Consider the following 14,685-nt stretch of genomic DNA (forward strand, 5'->3'; position numbering starts at 1 on the left):
TATTTACCACATACTTTAATGTGAGAGTTCAGGTTAAAATAAAATACTTTAATGGAAAAGCTTACATAGTCACAATCTGCTACATAATTATAGATATATTCATCCTTTTTGATATTACACATTGCTCTCTTATATTATCAAATAAATGCTTATGTACATGCTGCTCAGTGTTAAGCTGTATTTACAAGACTGATCTCAAAAGGAAATAACGTAAAAATGGATATCCAATTACACATCAGAAACAATAGATTTTACCCCTAAACTAAAGCATTTGCTAACTGTCTAGCAAGTACTGTATCAGATCATACAATCTTACACTGTACACTCCCACACAAACCATAAAATTCAAGCATTACCAAACCATACACACTCACACACAAACCATAAAATGCATACCCACAGGCAGAATACAGAGAAAATACCCATACGCCAAACACTTACACACACAGTATTCAAACTCACACGGGCCAATCGCACAGAAACACTTACAAACTGTGTAATGCTGCAGCCTTTAACATCATTAACAACTGAATACACATCGATTGTCATTTTAAAGGATAAAAAAAAAAACATGACCAATGTTATATTGCTGACACTTTAACCACGCGCACTCACACCCTACTGTATTGCACTTGATACTCCATTTGAGATAAAACAGTAACATGACAACGGCCCCAAACGTAATTACTTTTTTTCAACTCTGCTTGTACCATCAAACATTAAGTATGAAGTCTTAAAACACACACAAAGCAAGGTAACTTGCTTTTTGCACACATTCACCTAAAAACAAAAACAAAAAGGGAACAGCCTTGAGGGCGCTAGGTTTTTGCACAACGGTCTAATTGTCTCCACCCTGTGAATTGCACTTTGAGAGAGAATTTAGTTTTTTGTTGACTACCATCCCATACAGATGCACGGATTACATAAGAAGGATTTAGTGAGGTTGCTAAGGAGGTGGTCGCACTGCAACACACACACACTCGTAAACACACAACTCACACATGCCCGAGTGTATACAAACGCTTGCTCGCGCTCACACACTCACTGGCACTCACACAGCCTGTACTCGCTCATTCTCTACCACGATAGAACTAAACATTGGGATATAGCGATATTGACAAAGGTGCTCCCGTAATAGTGGGGTAGATTTGATATAAAACTCGTAAAGCCTACGAGTGTGTGTATAGTTATATATACATGTATCTCACACACACACACACACACACACACACACACACACACACACACACACACACACACACACACACAGAGTATACAAAAACATTAAGAACACCTGCTCTTTCCATGACATAGACTGACCAGGTGAGTTTATGGTCCCTTATTGATGTCACTTGTTCAATCCACTTCAATCAGTGTAGATGAAGGCGAGGAGACAGGTTGAAGAAGGATTTGAGATAATTGAGCCATGGATTGTGTATGCGTGCCATTCAGAGGGTAAATGGGCAAGACAAAATATTGAAATGCCTTTGAATGGGGTACGGTAGTAGATGCTAGGCGCACCGGTTTGTGTCAAGAACTGCAATGCTGCTGGATTTTTCATGCCCAACAGTTTCCTGTGTGTATCAAGAATGGTCGACCACCCAAAGGACATCTAGCCAACTTGACAACTGTGGGAAGCATTGGAGTCAACATGGGCCAGCATCCCTGTGAAATGCTTTCAACACCTTGTAGAGTCCATGCCCCAATGAATTGAGGCTGTTCTGAGGGCAAAAAGGAGGGGTGCAACTCAATATTAAGAAGGTGTTCCTAATGTTTGGAATACTCTGTGTGTATATAGATATATGTATAAAAACAAACATCACATGCTATTCTTGGAAAAGCTGTATGAAGTGACGGAGTGACAGAGCCGATGGCCCGATGGGGACACACATTCAGGCCAGGAAGAACAACGGACGAGGGACGAAACATCAATGAAAACATCGCCCTTCACCTCTCAGTCCCAGCCGTTGTCCTTTATCATGTGGGACAGCTCAATGATGAACTTCCCCTCCTTGTACTTCTGACTCAACTCAAAGGCCTGCTCCTGTAGGAAGAGGAATAGAGGGTGGGGGGGAATAAGAGGCGGGAGTGCATGGTAGACAAGCTTAAAAGACATCCACATTTTCTGAGGATGGGGATTGCGGATATTATTTGAGTTCTTCATTCTTTACAGTGTGTAGACATAGAGCAGTAGTAGCATAGTATGTGTGTGTGCTGGTCCTTACATATTTCCAGCCCAATGTGGTGTGGCAGTTCTCACAGTAGATGTCTGCCACAGCGTGGAGCCCGGTGAGTAGCAGCCTCTCCTCGGCAGGACCACAGCCCACATTCACCCTGAAAAACACCAGGAACAAGAACCGCAGGTCAATTACCGCCATGGTTCCCCGCCACAAATGTCAGTTTTGTGACCTGACCTAAGCTTATCAGATTTTCTGGTGACCCACCAGGTAAGCTTTTATATTTATATTTTTTAACAAGAAAAGTGATAATTCTATCCAGAGCCTAATATTTAGCCCCACATCAGGGGGAGTTTGCTATGCACCAGTTGAGAAACGACGTGCTAACTACTAAATGCAAACTACAGCAAAAACAGAACGTGACCTCCACTGTTAGGATAGTGAACTGGCTTCAGGGTGCATTGTATGGCTTACAGGACTAGCGTAAACACACTGAAGTGGCATAAGGAGAACCTGGCAGATGCATGATAATGACAGTGTACTGAGGCTTGAGCGGTAACTAAGTTAGGACTGTGTTTTAGGGACCTAAAAGGGATACTATTTTGTTCATTAATTATGGGTACACTGTGTAGGCTATATGGTCATACACTGGACGACAAGTAAAGATACTCACACAGAGTTGAAGAGGTAGGCACGACCCTGGCTACCCTGAAAAGACTGGATGACAGAAAAAAAGAGAATGAACTCAAATGTGCCAAAAAGACAGTGAGAGAAAGCGAGAGAGACAATGCAAAATCAAATATATATATAAAAAAAAAAACCTGTGGTTTTAAGGAAAGAGAGGGTTGAGGAGCAGACTTGAAGCGCTAGGCATCTTGTTATGACATGCATTATCTGAATTAGGTCCACATAATTAATTATACCTAGGAGGAGCAGTTTATATGAAGGAACTTTGAATGCCCAATGAGCTAGCAAGCTAACACGCTTGAGCTAGCTAACGCTCGTGTGTGTGCAGGGCGGCACCAGAATAAAATTAAATCCAAAGTGAAATGTGATAACTAGGCATATAGTATCCTTAACTGACATTGAAAAAGTAAATCCATCCTTTCCTGGGGGAGGGGCAAAGATTCTCAGCTTGCAGCCAGACGCTGGAATAAGTTTCAGTGACCCTCTCTTGCTTTGTTGCGTTTTTTTGTGGGACTAGAAAAAAAATGTAAAATAATGTTAACCGGTTTCCATGCTTTTAAAATAACGGTTCTGTTCTGGAACTGTATGGATCACTTTCGCTCCCGGTTCAGTTTCTGTTATTTGAAAAATACCATTATTTTCCGGTTTTTGGGTTCTGTTCCCTGAACCGGTTCCAACCCCTGCAACCAACTATATGGAATTTAACCCACTAGCCATAAATGGTCCCTGTAGTCTCACCTTGGAGATGAGGTCATCATGGTTGGCCAGGTGTGCTCGGCAGTGAACACAGCTGTACCTGCGGTGGCACGAGTCTAGGTATGCTTGGAACGTCTTAGCCTTCGTCAGCTTCACCATGTCTGAGGAGATAGAGAGGGAAACAGAGTGACTCAGTAGCGCTTAACAGGAAAACAGGAGAGGAGACAGAGAGGATATTGGGCATTACAAGGGCTCATAATGCTAGTCTATTCCTAAATGTGATTGTAGTAAACCCTAAACTTCACTATTTGTGTCGTGCAGTAACCATGCGGAAATTCATTTTTTGTAAGTGTATTTGCCAAATAGGGTTAGGAAAAGTTGGGTAAACAACACAAATAAAGAGTAACATATGATTCCCATGGCGGTCAAATGAAAACTGGAAAAAGAAAATGAAAGTGTAAGAAACAAGTTCAATAACTTTTGGCTGTCTGTCCTGTCCAACATTGCAAAAAAAGTCATGCCAGCATTGCAGAAACGTATGCACTCAAATCTTAATTTCCTCTCCATTTACAAACGACAGGTCACACCTTGTGATGGTACAAGAGTGTCACAAAAAATGTCAAAAGGAATATAAATCACACAATAATGAACTAACTGTCTTATTAGGAGTGGGAAACAGGGCTGGACACATATTAGCCATATGCATGTCTAATTACCAATGTAAAGTTTGTTTTATATTCACACATTTGGACATTCAACAGACATTCATCAGACATTATCCAAAAGCAATTTAAAATGGTAAAAATCAATAGCGTTTTCACGGATTATGACAGAATCATCAAACTAGGTATGATTTATTCTATACATTTCAAGTATACTTTTACAACTTTTGCTTTGAGTAGAAATTGCAGTTTTTATTTGATAGAAATACATAAAATCTCAAATATTGCATTTAAAGATGAAGAAATCTATAACTAATTCAGTGATTGTTGCAGAAAAAAAGTGAAAATGTGCATTTATTTGCAATAACTTTAAAGAAATGTTAATGTCAAGCGCAATTTGTTCTATGTGAAATTAGACAATGTCACCATAAAGTTGTACAATCTTAAATTGTATGCCAAATCAATGTTTTCATTTTAGTGCAACAGATCCACATGTTAAAGTAGTTACAAGGCACAACATTCCTTTTTTTATACTTCTCTAATTTAACAGCAAAGAGGCCCCTTTTCCAATCATTTTCTATTTTGGCTTTGTTGAAGTCCTTCTTTGTCATCCCCAGACAAGCTGAATGGTACCATCTCTGGCACACAAAGCTGCAGTATTCAAAACATAAAACAGGGTTATGTTTATTTACATGTAAATTACAGTTCTGGAATACCCAAATTCTGCTATATACTTTTGCAAATAGGAACATTTTTAAATTTAATTGGATTTTTGTTCAATTGCTAAAATGACATGCATTTGACCACAAACTGACAGAAGCACACATAACCGAGGTGTTAATCATTGTTGAGTATTCAGGCAATATACAATTGAAGTCGGAAGTTTACATACACCTTAGCCAAATACATTTAAACTCAGTTTTTCCACAATTCCTTACATTTAATCATAATAAAAATTCCCTGTCTTAGGTCAGTTAGGATCACCACTTTATTTTAAGAATGTGAAATGTCAGAAAAATAGTCAGAGGCTTTGTGATGGCCACTCCAATACCTTGACTTTGTTGTCCTTAAGCCGGCAGGGTAGCCTAGTGGTTAGAGCGTTGGACTAGTAACCGGAAGGTTGCGAGTTCAAACCCCCGAGCTGACAAGGTACAAATCTGTCGTTCTGCCCCTGAACAGGCAGTTAACCCACTGTTCCCAGGCCGTCATTGAAAATAAGAATTTGTTCTTAACTGACTTGCCTGGTTAAATAAAGGTAAAAATAAAAAAAAAAAAAAAAAAAAAAAAAGCCATTTTGCCACAACTTTGGAAGTATGCTTGGGGTCATTGTTCATTTGGAAGACCCATTTGCGACCAAGCTTTAACTTCCTGACTGATGTCTTGAGATGTTGCTTCAATATATCCACATAATCTTCCTACCTCATGGTGCCATCTATTTTGTGAAATGCACCAGTCCCTCCTGCAGCAAAGCATCCCCACAACATGATGCAGCCATCCCCGTGCTTCACGGTTGGGATGGTGTTCTCCGGCTTGCAAGCCTCTCCCTTTTTCCTCCAAACATAACAATGGTCATTATGGCCAAACAGTTCTATTTTGGTTTCATCAGGCCAGAGGACATTTCTCCAAAAAGTACAATCTTTGTCCCCATGTGCAGTTGCAAACTGTAGTCTGGCATTTGTATGGTTGTTTTGGAGCAGTGGCTTCTTCCTTTCTGAGCAGCCTTTCAGGTTATGCCGATATAGGACTTGTTTTACTGTGGATATAGATACTTTTGTACCCGTTTCCTCCAGCATCTTCACGAGGTCCTTTGCTGTTGTTCTGGGATTGATTTGCACTTTTCGGCTCCAACGTACGTTCATCTCTAGGAGACAGAAAGCATCTCCTTCCTGAGCGGTATGACGGCTGCGTGGTCCCATGGTGTTCATACTTGCGCACTATTGTTTCTACAGATGAATGTGGTACCTTCAGGCGTTTGGAAATTGCTCCCAATGAAGAACCAGACTTTTTTTTTAAATTCTGAGGTCTTGGTTGATTTCTTTTGATTTTCACATGATGTCAAGCAAAGAGGCACTGAGTTTGAAGGTAGGTCTTGAAATACATCCACAGGTAGACCTCCAATTGACTCAAATGATGTCAATTAGCCTATCAGAAGCTTCTAAAGCCATGGCATAATTTTCTGGAATTTTCCAAGCTGTTTAAAAGGCACAGTCAACTTAGTGTATGTAAAGTTCTGACCCACTGGAATTGTGATACAGTGAATTATAAGTGAAATAATCTGTCTGTAAACAATTGTTGGAAAAATTACTCTCATGCACAAAGTAGATGTGAATACCAACTTTCCAAAACTATAGTTTGTTGACAAGAAATTTGTGGAGTGGTTAAAAATCTAGTATCTCTCATCGTAGAATAGTAAGTAACATAAGAGTCATGATAATAGAACATTAGAGCAATAATACAAGGATAACCCCGATAAAAAAGTTTCAAGACAAAGTTTCATACTTCTAAATGTCTTGAAAGATGAAACTACATGAGTTTTCATAGCCTACTGTTGTATTACACCAAGACAAATCCAGTTGGTCAGATCATCATTTTTCTCTGGATGCTGCAAAGCACACATTGAACGGTCTTGCTTCGCATTGAAGACTGGAAAAAAAGATTGCAGAGGGGTTCATTTACAGTTCAGAGGCAAATCATAATGTATACATGTAGCCCCAAAACCAAACATGTACCAAATTTCACAGTGGGTGTGAGACCTGGAGAGGCCTACAAGCCACAGTGTCTCGAACCCACTGTGAAATTTGGTGGAGGATCAGTGAAAATCTGGGGAGTGGCACAAAGTCACCCAAAATCATTGTGAAAGACCGGTGGAGAGCATGCCAAGACGCATGAAAGCTGTGATTGAAAGTCAGGATAATTTTGCAGTGGTCTCTTCATTTTTTCCAGAGCTGTATATATACACAGTATATATAACGGTACACTACCGTTCAAAAGTTTGGGGTCACTTAGAAATGTCCTTGTTTTCCATGAAAACGTACATGAAATGAGTTGCAAAATGAATAGGAAATATAGTCAAGACGTTGAAACGGTTATACATAATTATTTTTAATTTAAATAATTATTGTGTCCTTCAAACTTTGCTTTTGTCAAAGAATCCTCCATTAGCAGCCTGGCAGACCTTTGGCATTCTAATTGCCAATATGTTGAGGTAATCTGAAAAGATCTCACCCCAAGCTTCCTGAAGCACCTCCCACAAGTTGGATTGGCTTGATGGGCACTTCTTACGGTCAAGCTGCTCCCACAACAGCTCAATAGGGTTGAGATCCGATGACTGTGCTGGCCACTCAATTTTAGACAGAATACCAGCTGACTGCTTCTTCCATAAATAGTTCTTACATAGTTTGGAGCTGTGCTTTGGGTCGTTGTCCTGTTGTAGGAGGAAATTGGCTCCAATTAAGTGCCGTCCACAGGGTATGGCATGGCGTTGCAAATTGGAGTGACAGCCTTCCTTCTTGAAGATCCCATTTACCCTGTACAAATCTCCAACGTTACTACCACCAAAACACCCCTAGACCATCACATTGCCTCCACCATGCTTGACAGATAGCATCAAGCACTCCTCCATTCATTTTTTCTGCATCTCACAAATGTTCTTCTTTGTGATCAGAACACCCCAAACTTCAATTCGTCTGTCAATAATACTCCCCCCCCCCCAATCTTCCTCTGTCCAGTGTCTGTGTTCTTTTGCCCATCTTAATCTTTTATTTTTATTGGCCAGTCTGAGATATGGCTTTTTCTTTGCAACTCTGCCTTGAAGGCCAGCATCCCGGAGTCGCCTTTTCACTGTTGACATTGAGACTGGTGTTTTGCGGGTACTATTTAATGAAGCTGCCAGTTGAGGACTTGTGAGGCATCTGTTTCTCAAACTAGACACTCTAATGTACTTGTCCTCTTGCTCAGTTGTGCACCAGGGCCTCCCACTCCTCTTTCTATTCTGGTTCGACCAGTTTGCAATGTTTTGTGAAGGGAGTAGTACACAGCGGTGTACGAGATCTTCAGTTTCTTGGCAATTTCTCACATGGAATAGCCTTCATTTCTCAGAACAAGAATAGACTGACGAGTTTCAGAAGAAAGGTCTATTTCTGGCCATTTTGAGCCTGTAATCGAACCCACAAATGCTGATGCACCAACTAGTCTAAAGGCCAGTTGTATTGCTTCTTTAATCAGAATAGCAGGTGTCAGCTGTGCAAACATAATTGCAAAATAGTTTTCTAATGATCAATTAGTCTTTTAAAATGATAAACCTGGATTAGCTAAAACAACGTGCCATTGGAACACAGGAGTGATGGTTGCTGATAATTGGCCTATGTACGCCTATGTAGATATTCCATTAAAATCAGCCATTTCCAGCTACAATAGTCATAACATTAACAATGTCTACACTGTATTTCTGATAAATGTGATGTTATTTTATAGGACAGAAAATGTGCAAGGACATTTCTAAGTGACCCCAAACTTTTGAACGGGAGTGTATGTTATGGAATGTCCATGTTGATCCTCTTGGTTGTCTTGGTCCTCTTGAGCCATCCACCGGTCATCTTTGTTAGTCAGGCCTGACCCCTTCATCCAGTAGTTATTTCCTGTAATCTAATTTAATATGACTGAAGATGCAGAATTTTCTGCCAAGCTCCTTCTAATAGGGTATAACAGACTCTTTAGAACTTTGAACACATGCCCTCCTAGATGGACTACATGCCCTCTATCAAATCAAAACTGGAATTTTTCCTCAAAACAAAGGTTGTAAAAGTATGCTCGACATTTATAGAATAAGTCATACCTAGTTTGATGTTGTTGTGACAAACAGTGAATTAGTTATTGATTCATACAGTTTTAAATGGCTTTAGGCTAATGTCCGAACGTGTGAATTTAAAACCAACTTTACCTCGGTTGTCTAATTCGCAGCTCACTTCTTGGTACAATTACAGCAGGGTCCGTGCTATCAAGCGATCGATCCTCTGTGCTATCCACGATCCTTGGAACGTCCCTACACCATTGAAGTTCACATTTAAAAAAAAGTTTTAAGTAAGGGTTAGGGGTTAAGTTTGGGGTAAGGACGTCGCAAGGATAACGCTGACCATTGCACGAGACAGAACACAACAGGCATTGACCTACTTTACTGTACCAGCTAAAACCGACTATGTATGGTCATAGTCAGTATCGCGCTATAGGTGGATGGGGAAAATGTTACTTTTTTTAAAACTCAAAAGTCTTGGGTCATTTAAAACGGTTAAATGACCATGTGAAATTTCATCATTGTAGCTAGAGCAATTTCAAAATAACGGGCAGTATGAATGTCACGGCATACACAACAACAAGCAAAATATCACTATGATCCTTGCTGGCCTGCTAACGTTAACCTAGCTGACTCGCTCCACATTCTGACAAAGCAACCAGCTAGCCAAGAATTCCCCAAAACGATTCATACAGTGAATTATTCACCGACAGTCTTCCTCTCTACCAAGCTATCAATTTTTGACAGCTATCGTGAGAGATTAGCTAACATGCTGACATTAGTTTAGTAGCTATCAACTGAACCATATTCTGGGTTTACAGGAGGCGTTTAATATGTTTACTGTAAACCCGCCATGTCAGGCTCAGCTAGCAACATGGAAGGAAATACAAGCACAATAGAAAATAGCTCACTCACCTAACGTAGTTATCGGATGTTCAATGGAATACCTAATTTTAACGAATATGTGACCAGAAAACTACCGTTGGATAGGTCAACTGAGATGCATCGGTAAATTGCTCAATCGTCTAGGGGATAGCTTGTTTTGTCACTTCTTCAGCAAGAAACCATCGGGCATCCAAACCAAACAAACAAAAATCGTCTTGCAGCTGTTCTCTCTCGGTCTCTCACACTTGACAACAGGAACAAGTTTTTCTCTGAGATGAAACCGTTTCGTGTATTTTGTAGTTAAAATTTTAAAAGAACTGTAGCTACTCCGAGTTTTTTTTAAGGATAGGATATTTTCGTGGTGCGAGGTTAAAACTTCCAATATTATCCAGGGTTTGTTTACAACGCTGGTTAAGGAGGCGGTACCAACACGTCACCAGCTACAAAACAAATCCCCGACGACCAATGAGAATCGTCAGATTGACTGGGGGAATGTAGGTCAGCCAATTAGGTTGAATTGTAAATTATTTTAACCTTTATTTAACTAAGCAAGTCAGTTATGAACTAATTCTGATTTGATTTACAATGACGGCCTCTACTGGCCAAACCCTCCCATCTAACGCGGGGTCAATTGTACTGGACACCCGATCATGGCAGCCCGGGATTGAACCAGGGTCTGTAGTGACGCCTCGAGCGTCTGAGATGCAGTGCCTTAGACCGCTGAGCCACTCGGGAGTCCAAATAGACTCGTATCTACGAGGAGATTCGACTAATATCGCCCGGGCGCCAATGTAGCGTGTTCTGCACTGGCTGAACGTTTACTGCATTCGATTCCCAGGCATGTTTCTGAAGCCTGGATAATGTTGCCTTGTTGACAAAATAACCAAGCGGCGCAGATTTGTTTGATTTGAACAAGGCGCTCCTCCCTCACCGACTTCACCCAGTCACGTGACGCGCCACAGTGGACCGGTTTAACCTGGGCCAGTTTATTAGAACTCTGCCGCAGTTATGGTTCTTTCAAGACAACTGGGAACACGAAAAAAAGAACTGTTCAAATCATGACGTCAGTGATCTGAATGTCGGAAAGTCGGGGCTCTAGAAAGAGGCCCGAATTTTCGAATTGGAATTCCGAGTTGGATGACCTTTCAAAATATTTTTTTTGAAACCTGGAGAAAAGCCCCCTAAGCAAGCTGGTCCTGGGGCTCTGTTTACAAACACAAACAGACCCCACAGAGCCTCAGGATAGCAACGTAATTAAACCCAACCAAATAATGAGAACATAAAAAGTAAATTTCTCGACACATGGGAAATAATTTACCAAAAAACCGCACAAACTAGAATGCTATTTGGCCCTAATGAGAGTTAACACAGTGGCAGAATAACTGACCACTGTGACTGACCCAAAATGAGGTCTTCCATTGAACATCCGATAACTACGTTAGGTGAGTGAGCTATTTTCTATTGCGCTTGTATTTCCATCCATGTTGCTAGCTGAGCCTAACATGGCGGGTTTACTGTAAACATATTAAACGCCTCCTGTAAACCCAGAAACACCTCCTGTAAACCCAGAATAAGAAAAATCTTTAACTATGTACAGACTCAGAGAGCATAGCCTTGCTATTGAGAAAGGCCGTCGAAGGCAGACCTGACTCTCAAGAGAAGACAGGCTATGTGCAATGTATTGATAAAACATAATCTTGTCCTAGAGAGATTGACACAGTTATCAAAACGTCACGTAAGCCTACACGATACCTACTCATTCAAGGGTTTTTCTTTATTTTTACTATTTTCTACACTGTAGAATAATAGTGAAGACAATACTATGAAATAACAAATATGGAATCATGTAGTAATCAAAAAAAGTGTTAAATAAATCCAAATATATTTTAAATTTGAGATTCTTCAAATAGCCACCCTTTGCCTTGACAGCTTTGCACATTCTTGGCTTCACCTGGAATGCTTTTCCAACAGTCTTGAAGAAGTTCACACATATGCTGAGCACTTGTAGGCTGCTTTTCCTTCCGACTCATCACAAACCATCTCAATTGGGTTGAGGTCAGGAGATTGTGGAGGCCAGGTCTTCTGATGCAGCACTCCATCACTCTCCTTCTTGGTAAAATAGCCCTTACACAGCCTGGAGGTATGTTGGGTCATTGTCCTGTTGAAAAACAAACGATAGTCCCACTAAGACCAAACCAGATGGGATGGTGTATAGCTGCAGAATGCTGTGGTAGCCATGCTGGTTAAGTATGCCTTGAATTCTAAATAAATCACAGACAGTGTCACCAGCAAAGCACCTCCACACCATAACACCTCCTCCTCCATGCTTTACAATGGGAAATACACATGCGGAGACCATCCGTTCGCCTACTCTGCGTCTCACAAAGACACGGCTGTTGGAACCAAAGATAATTCTGGGTCTTCCTTTCCTATGGCGGACCTCATGAGAGCCCGTTTCATCATAGCACTTGATGGTTTTTGTGATTGCACTTGAAGAAACTTTCAGAGCAAATGGTGGCTACTTTGAAGAATCACAAATATAAAATAATTTTTGATTTGTTTAACCCTTTTTTGGTTACTACACAATGTGTTATTTTATAGTTTTGATGTCTTCACTATTATTCTACAATGGAGACGTGAATCCAACATATAATTTGTTAACTTGTCAACAAATGCACTTTAAATCAAGTTTTATTTGATTTAGTCCTTTTATTTAACTTTATTTTTTGTTGAGATGGAGACGTGAATCCAACATATCAATGACTAATTTGTAGACAAACTGGAATTTAAGCCAGACTAAATCAGTGGAACAGATGGAATTATCCCAAGCAGAATATAAATCTCCCTCAAATGTTTATACTTGAAACACTATTCAATATCACAAAGTATTAGGGGGGGTGTAACGGTACATGAATGGTACGGAGACCTCGGTTTGGTCCACACTGTGAAGCTGAATGAATACATAACAAAAATGTTTTTAAATATAAAATCACTAGGCCTATAGGCTATGCCTACGATGCATATACCATTGCCTCTTGAGTAAATCTGAGGTGAAAAAACATTGTAGGCTATTCCGTTAAAACAACTATAGCGTATGCACACGTTGTAATCGAAATTCTAATCTTAACTGGCGCATTTCAAACTATCATTTTGTGAGGCACAATCTGGAACTAGTTCTGTATGATGGCGAGTGGTGGAGTCGATAAACAAGAATTGGAGGATCCTCCATCATCATTTAAATCTCCAGTTTGGGAGCATTTTGGCTTCACTGGAGATTACAATGGTGATGGACAGAGAGCTGTGGATAAAACGTTAACAATATGTCGCCACTGCTCAATGAGAGTCAGTGGTAGAAAAAGTACCCAATAGTCATACTTGAGTAAAAGTAAAGATACCTTAAAATAATCAAATTAAAATAATAAAATAAGATACCTTAAAGTAAAATACTACTTGAGTAAGAGTCTAAAAGTATTTTGGTTTGAAATATATTCAAGTATCAAGTCGACCGTGAATGCCTGATTCACTCAGTCTCCTCTGAACAGTTGATGTTGAGATGTGTCTGTTACTTGAACTCTGTGAGGCATTTATTTGAGCTGCAATTTCTGAGGCTGGTAACTCTAATGAACTTATCCTCTGCAGCAGAGGTAACTCTGGGTCTTCCATTCCTGTGGCGGTTCTCATGAGGGCCAGTTCCATAATAGTGCTTGATGGTTTTTGAGACTGCACTTGAAGAAACATTCAAAGTTCTTCAAATGTTCCATATTGACTGACCTTCAAACATTCAAACTTCAAATATATGAGAGGTTAAGGGTAGAGGAATGACGAGTTAAAAACAAACAAAATAAAACTATTGTAAAATAGTGTCCTTAAAATGTATATAGTATGTATAAGCAGGAAATACAGGCCGTTGTTGTTCACTTGTTTGCTCCAATTGGGGAAGGGGTGGAGGGGAATAAACAAAATATATATATATTTTTAAAGATGTGTGTGTGTGTATACATATATATGTGTATTTATTTATATATATATATATATATATATATATATATATATATATATATATGCAAAAACAATATGTGGGGGATTGGAAGTGATGCAGACAATTACATTGATGGAAGCTACAATCTATCTGCAATATTAAAGCTGATCTACCCCCTAAAAAGAAAAAAAAAGATTATGGATTGTCATTTCTCTTTGCTTATTTGAGCTATTCTTGCCATAATATGGACTTAGTATTTTACTAAATAGGACTATCTTTTGTTTACCCCCTTACCTTATCACAACACAACTGATTGGCTCAAACACATAAGGAAGGAAAGAAATTCCACAAATTAACTTTTAAGGCACACCTGTTAATTGAAATGCATTCCAGGTGACTACCTCATGAAGCTGGTTGAGAGAATGCCAAGAGTGTGCAAAGCTGTCAAGGCAAAGGGTGGATTTTTGAAGAATCTCAAATACAAAAAATATTTTGATTTGTTTAACACTTTTTTGGTTACAACATGATTCCATGTGTTATCTCATAGTTTTGATGTATTCACTACTATTCTACAATGTAGAAAATGGTAAAAATAAAGAAAAACCCTTGAATGATTAGGTGTTCTAAAACTTTGGACAGGTACTGTACATCTTAAACTTTATTACATTATTAGAAAATTACATTAGCTAAAGGTCTGACTTGTACTTAACGCTCAAGTCTGATATTCTTATCTAGATTTAGATGAACCAGTCCAGTGCCCTGTGTTTCCAACTCTTATTCATTGTGGCCGCTGTGTGCGTCACAGAAGCC

General features: G+C 39.7%; 1 protein-coding gene across 4 annotated transcripts; it reads right to left on the reverse strand.

Moving 5' to 3' along the window:
- Window positions 1–10,378, reverse strand: ypel3 (yippee-like 3). 4 transcript variants are annotated; one of them, XM_090192997.1, is made up of 7 exons: window positions 9,927–10,334; window positions 9,162–9,263; window positions 6,722–6,865; window positions 3,603–4,873; window positions 2,851–2,894; window positions 2,226–2,334; window positions 1–2,044 (listed from the first exon to the last, which is right to left on the reverse strand). In XM_090192997.1, the coding sequence occupies exons 4-7, from the start codon at window positions 3,717–3,719 to the stop codon at window positions 1,955–1,957; spliced, it is 360 nt and encodes a 119-aa protein (XP_090049123.1). In that variant the 5' UTR covers window positions 3,720–4,873; window positions 6,722–6,865; window positions 9,162–9,263; window positions 9,927–10,334; the 3' UTR covers window positions 1–1,954. The 4 variants fall into 4 exon arrangements, with proteins under 4 accessions (XP_090049123.1, XP_021481764.1, XP_021481767.1 ...); XM_021626089.3 differs by lacking the exon at window positions 6,722–6,865 and having other exon boundaries at window positions 3,603–3,721; window positions 9,927–10,360; XM_021626092.3 differs by lacking the exon at window positions 6,722–6,865 and having other exon boundaries at window positions 3,603–3,721; window positions 9,187–9,263; window positions 9,927–10,335.
- Window positions 10,379–14,685: the final 4,307 nt, after the last annotated feature.

Source organism: Oncorhynchus mykiss, chromosome 12 (genome assembly GCF_057628025.1).
Source record: "Oncorhynchus mykiss isolate SJ-2025 chromosome 12, ASM5762802v1, whole genome shotgun sequence".
Taxonomy (NCBI): Eukaryota; Metazoa; Chordata; class Actinopteri; order Salmoniformes; family Salmonidae; genus Oncorhynchus; species Oncorhynchus mykiss.

What these genes read in the sequence shown, in the direction of transcription:
- ypel3 (XM_021626090.3), bottom strand. Translation starts at nt 3,719, where the DNA reads ATGGTGAAGCTGACGAAGGCTAAGACGTTCCAAGCATACCTAGACTCG. An exon ending in GCCTACCTCTTCAACTCTGT is followed by an intron (nt 2,335 to 2,850) that starts GTGAGTATCTTT and finishes GGTGTTTTTCAG; the next exon opens with GGTGAATGTGGGCTGTGGTC. An exon ending in CCACATTGGGCTGGAAATAT is followed by an intron (nt 2,045 to 2,225) that starts GTAAGGACCAGC and finishes CTCTTCCTACAG; the next exon opens with GAGCAGGCCTTTGAGTTGAG.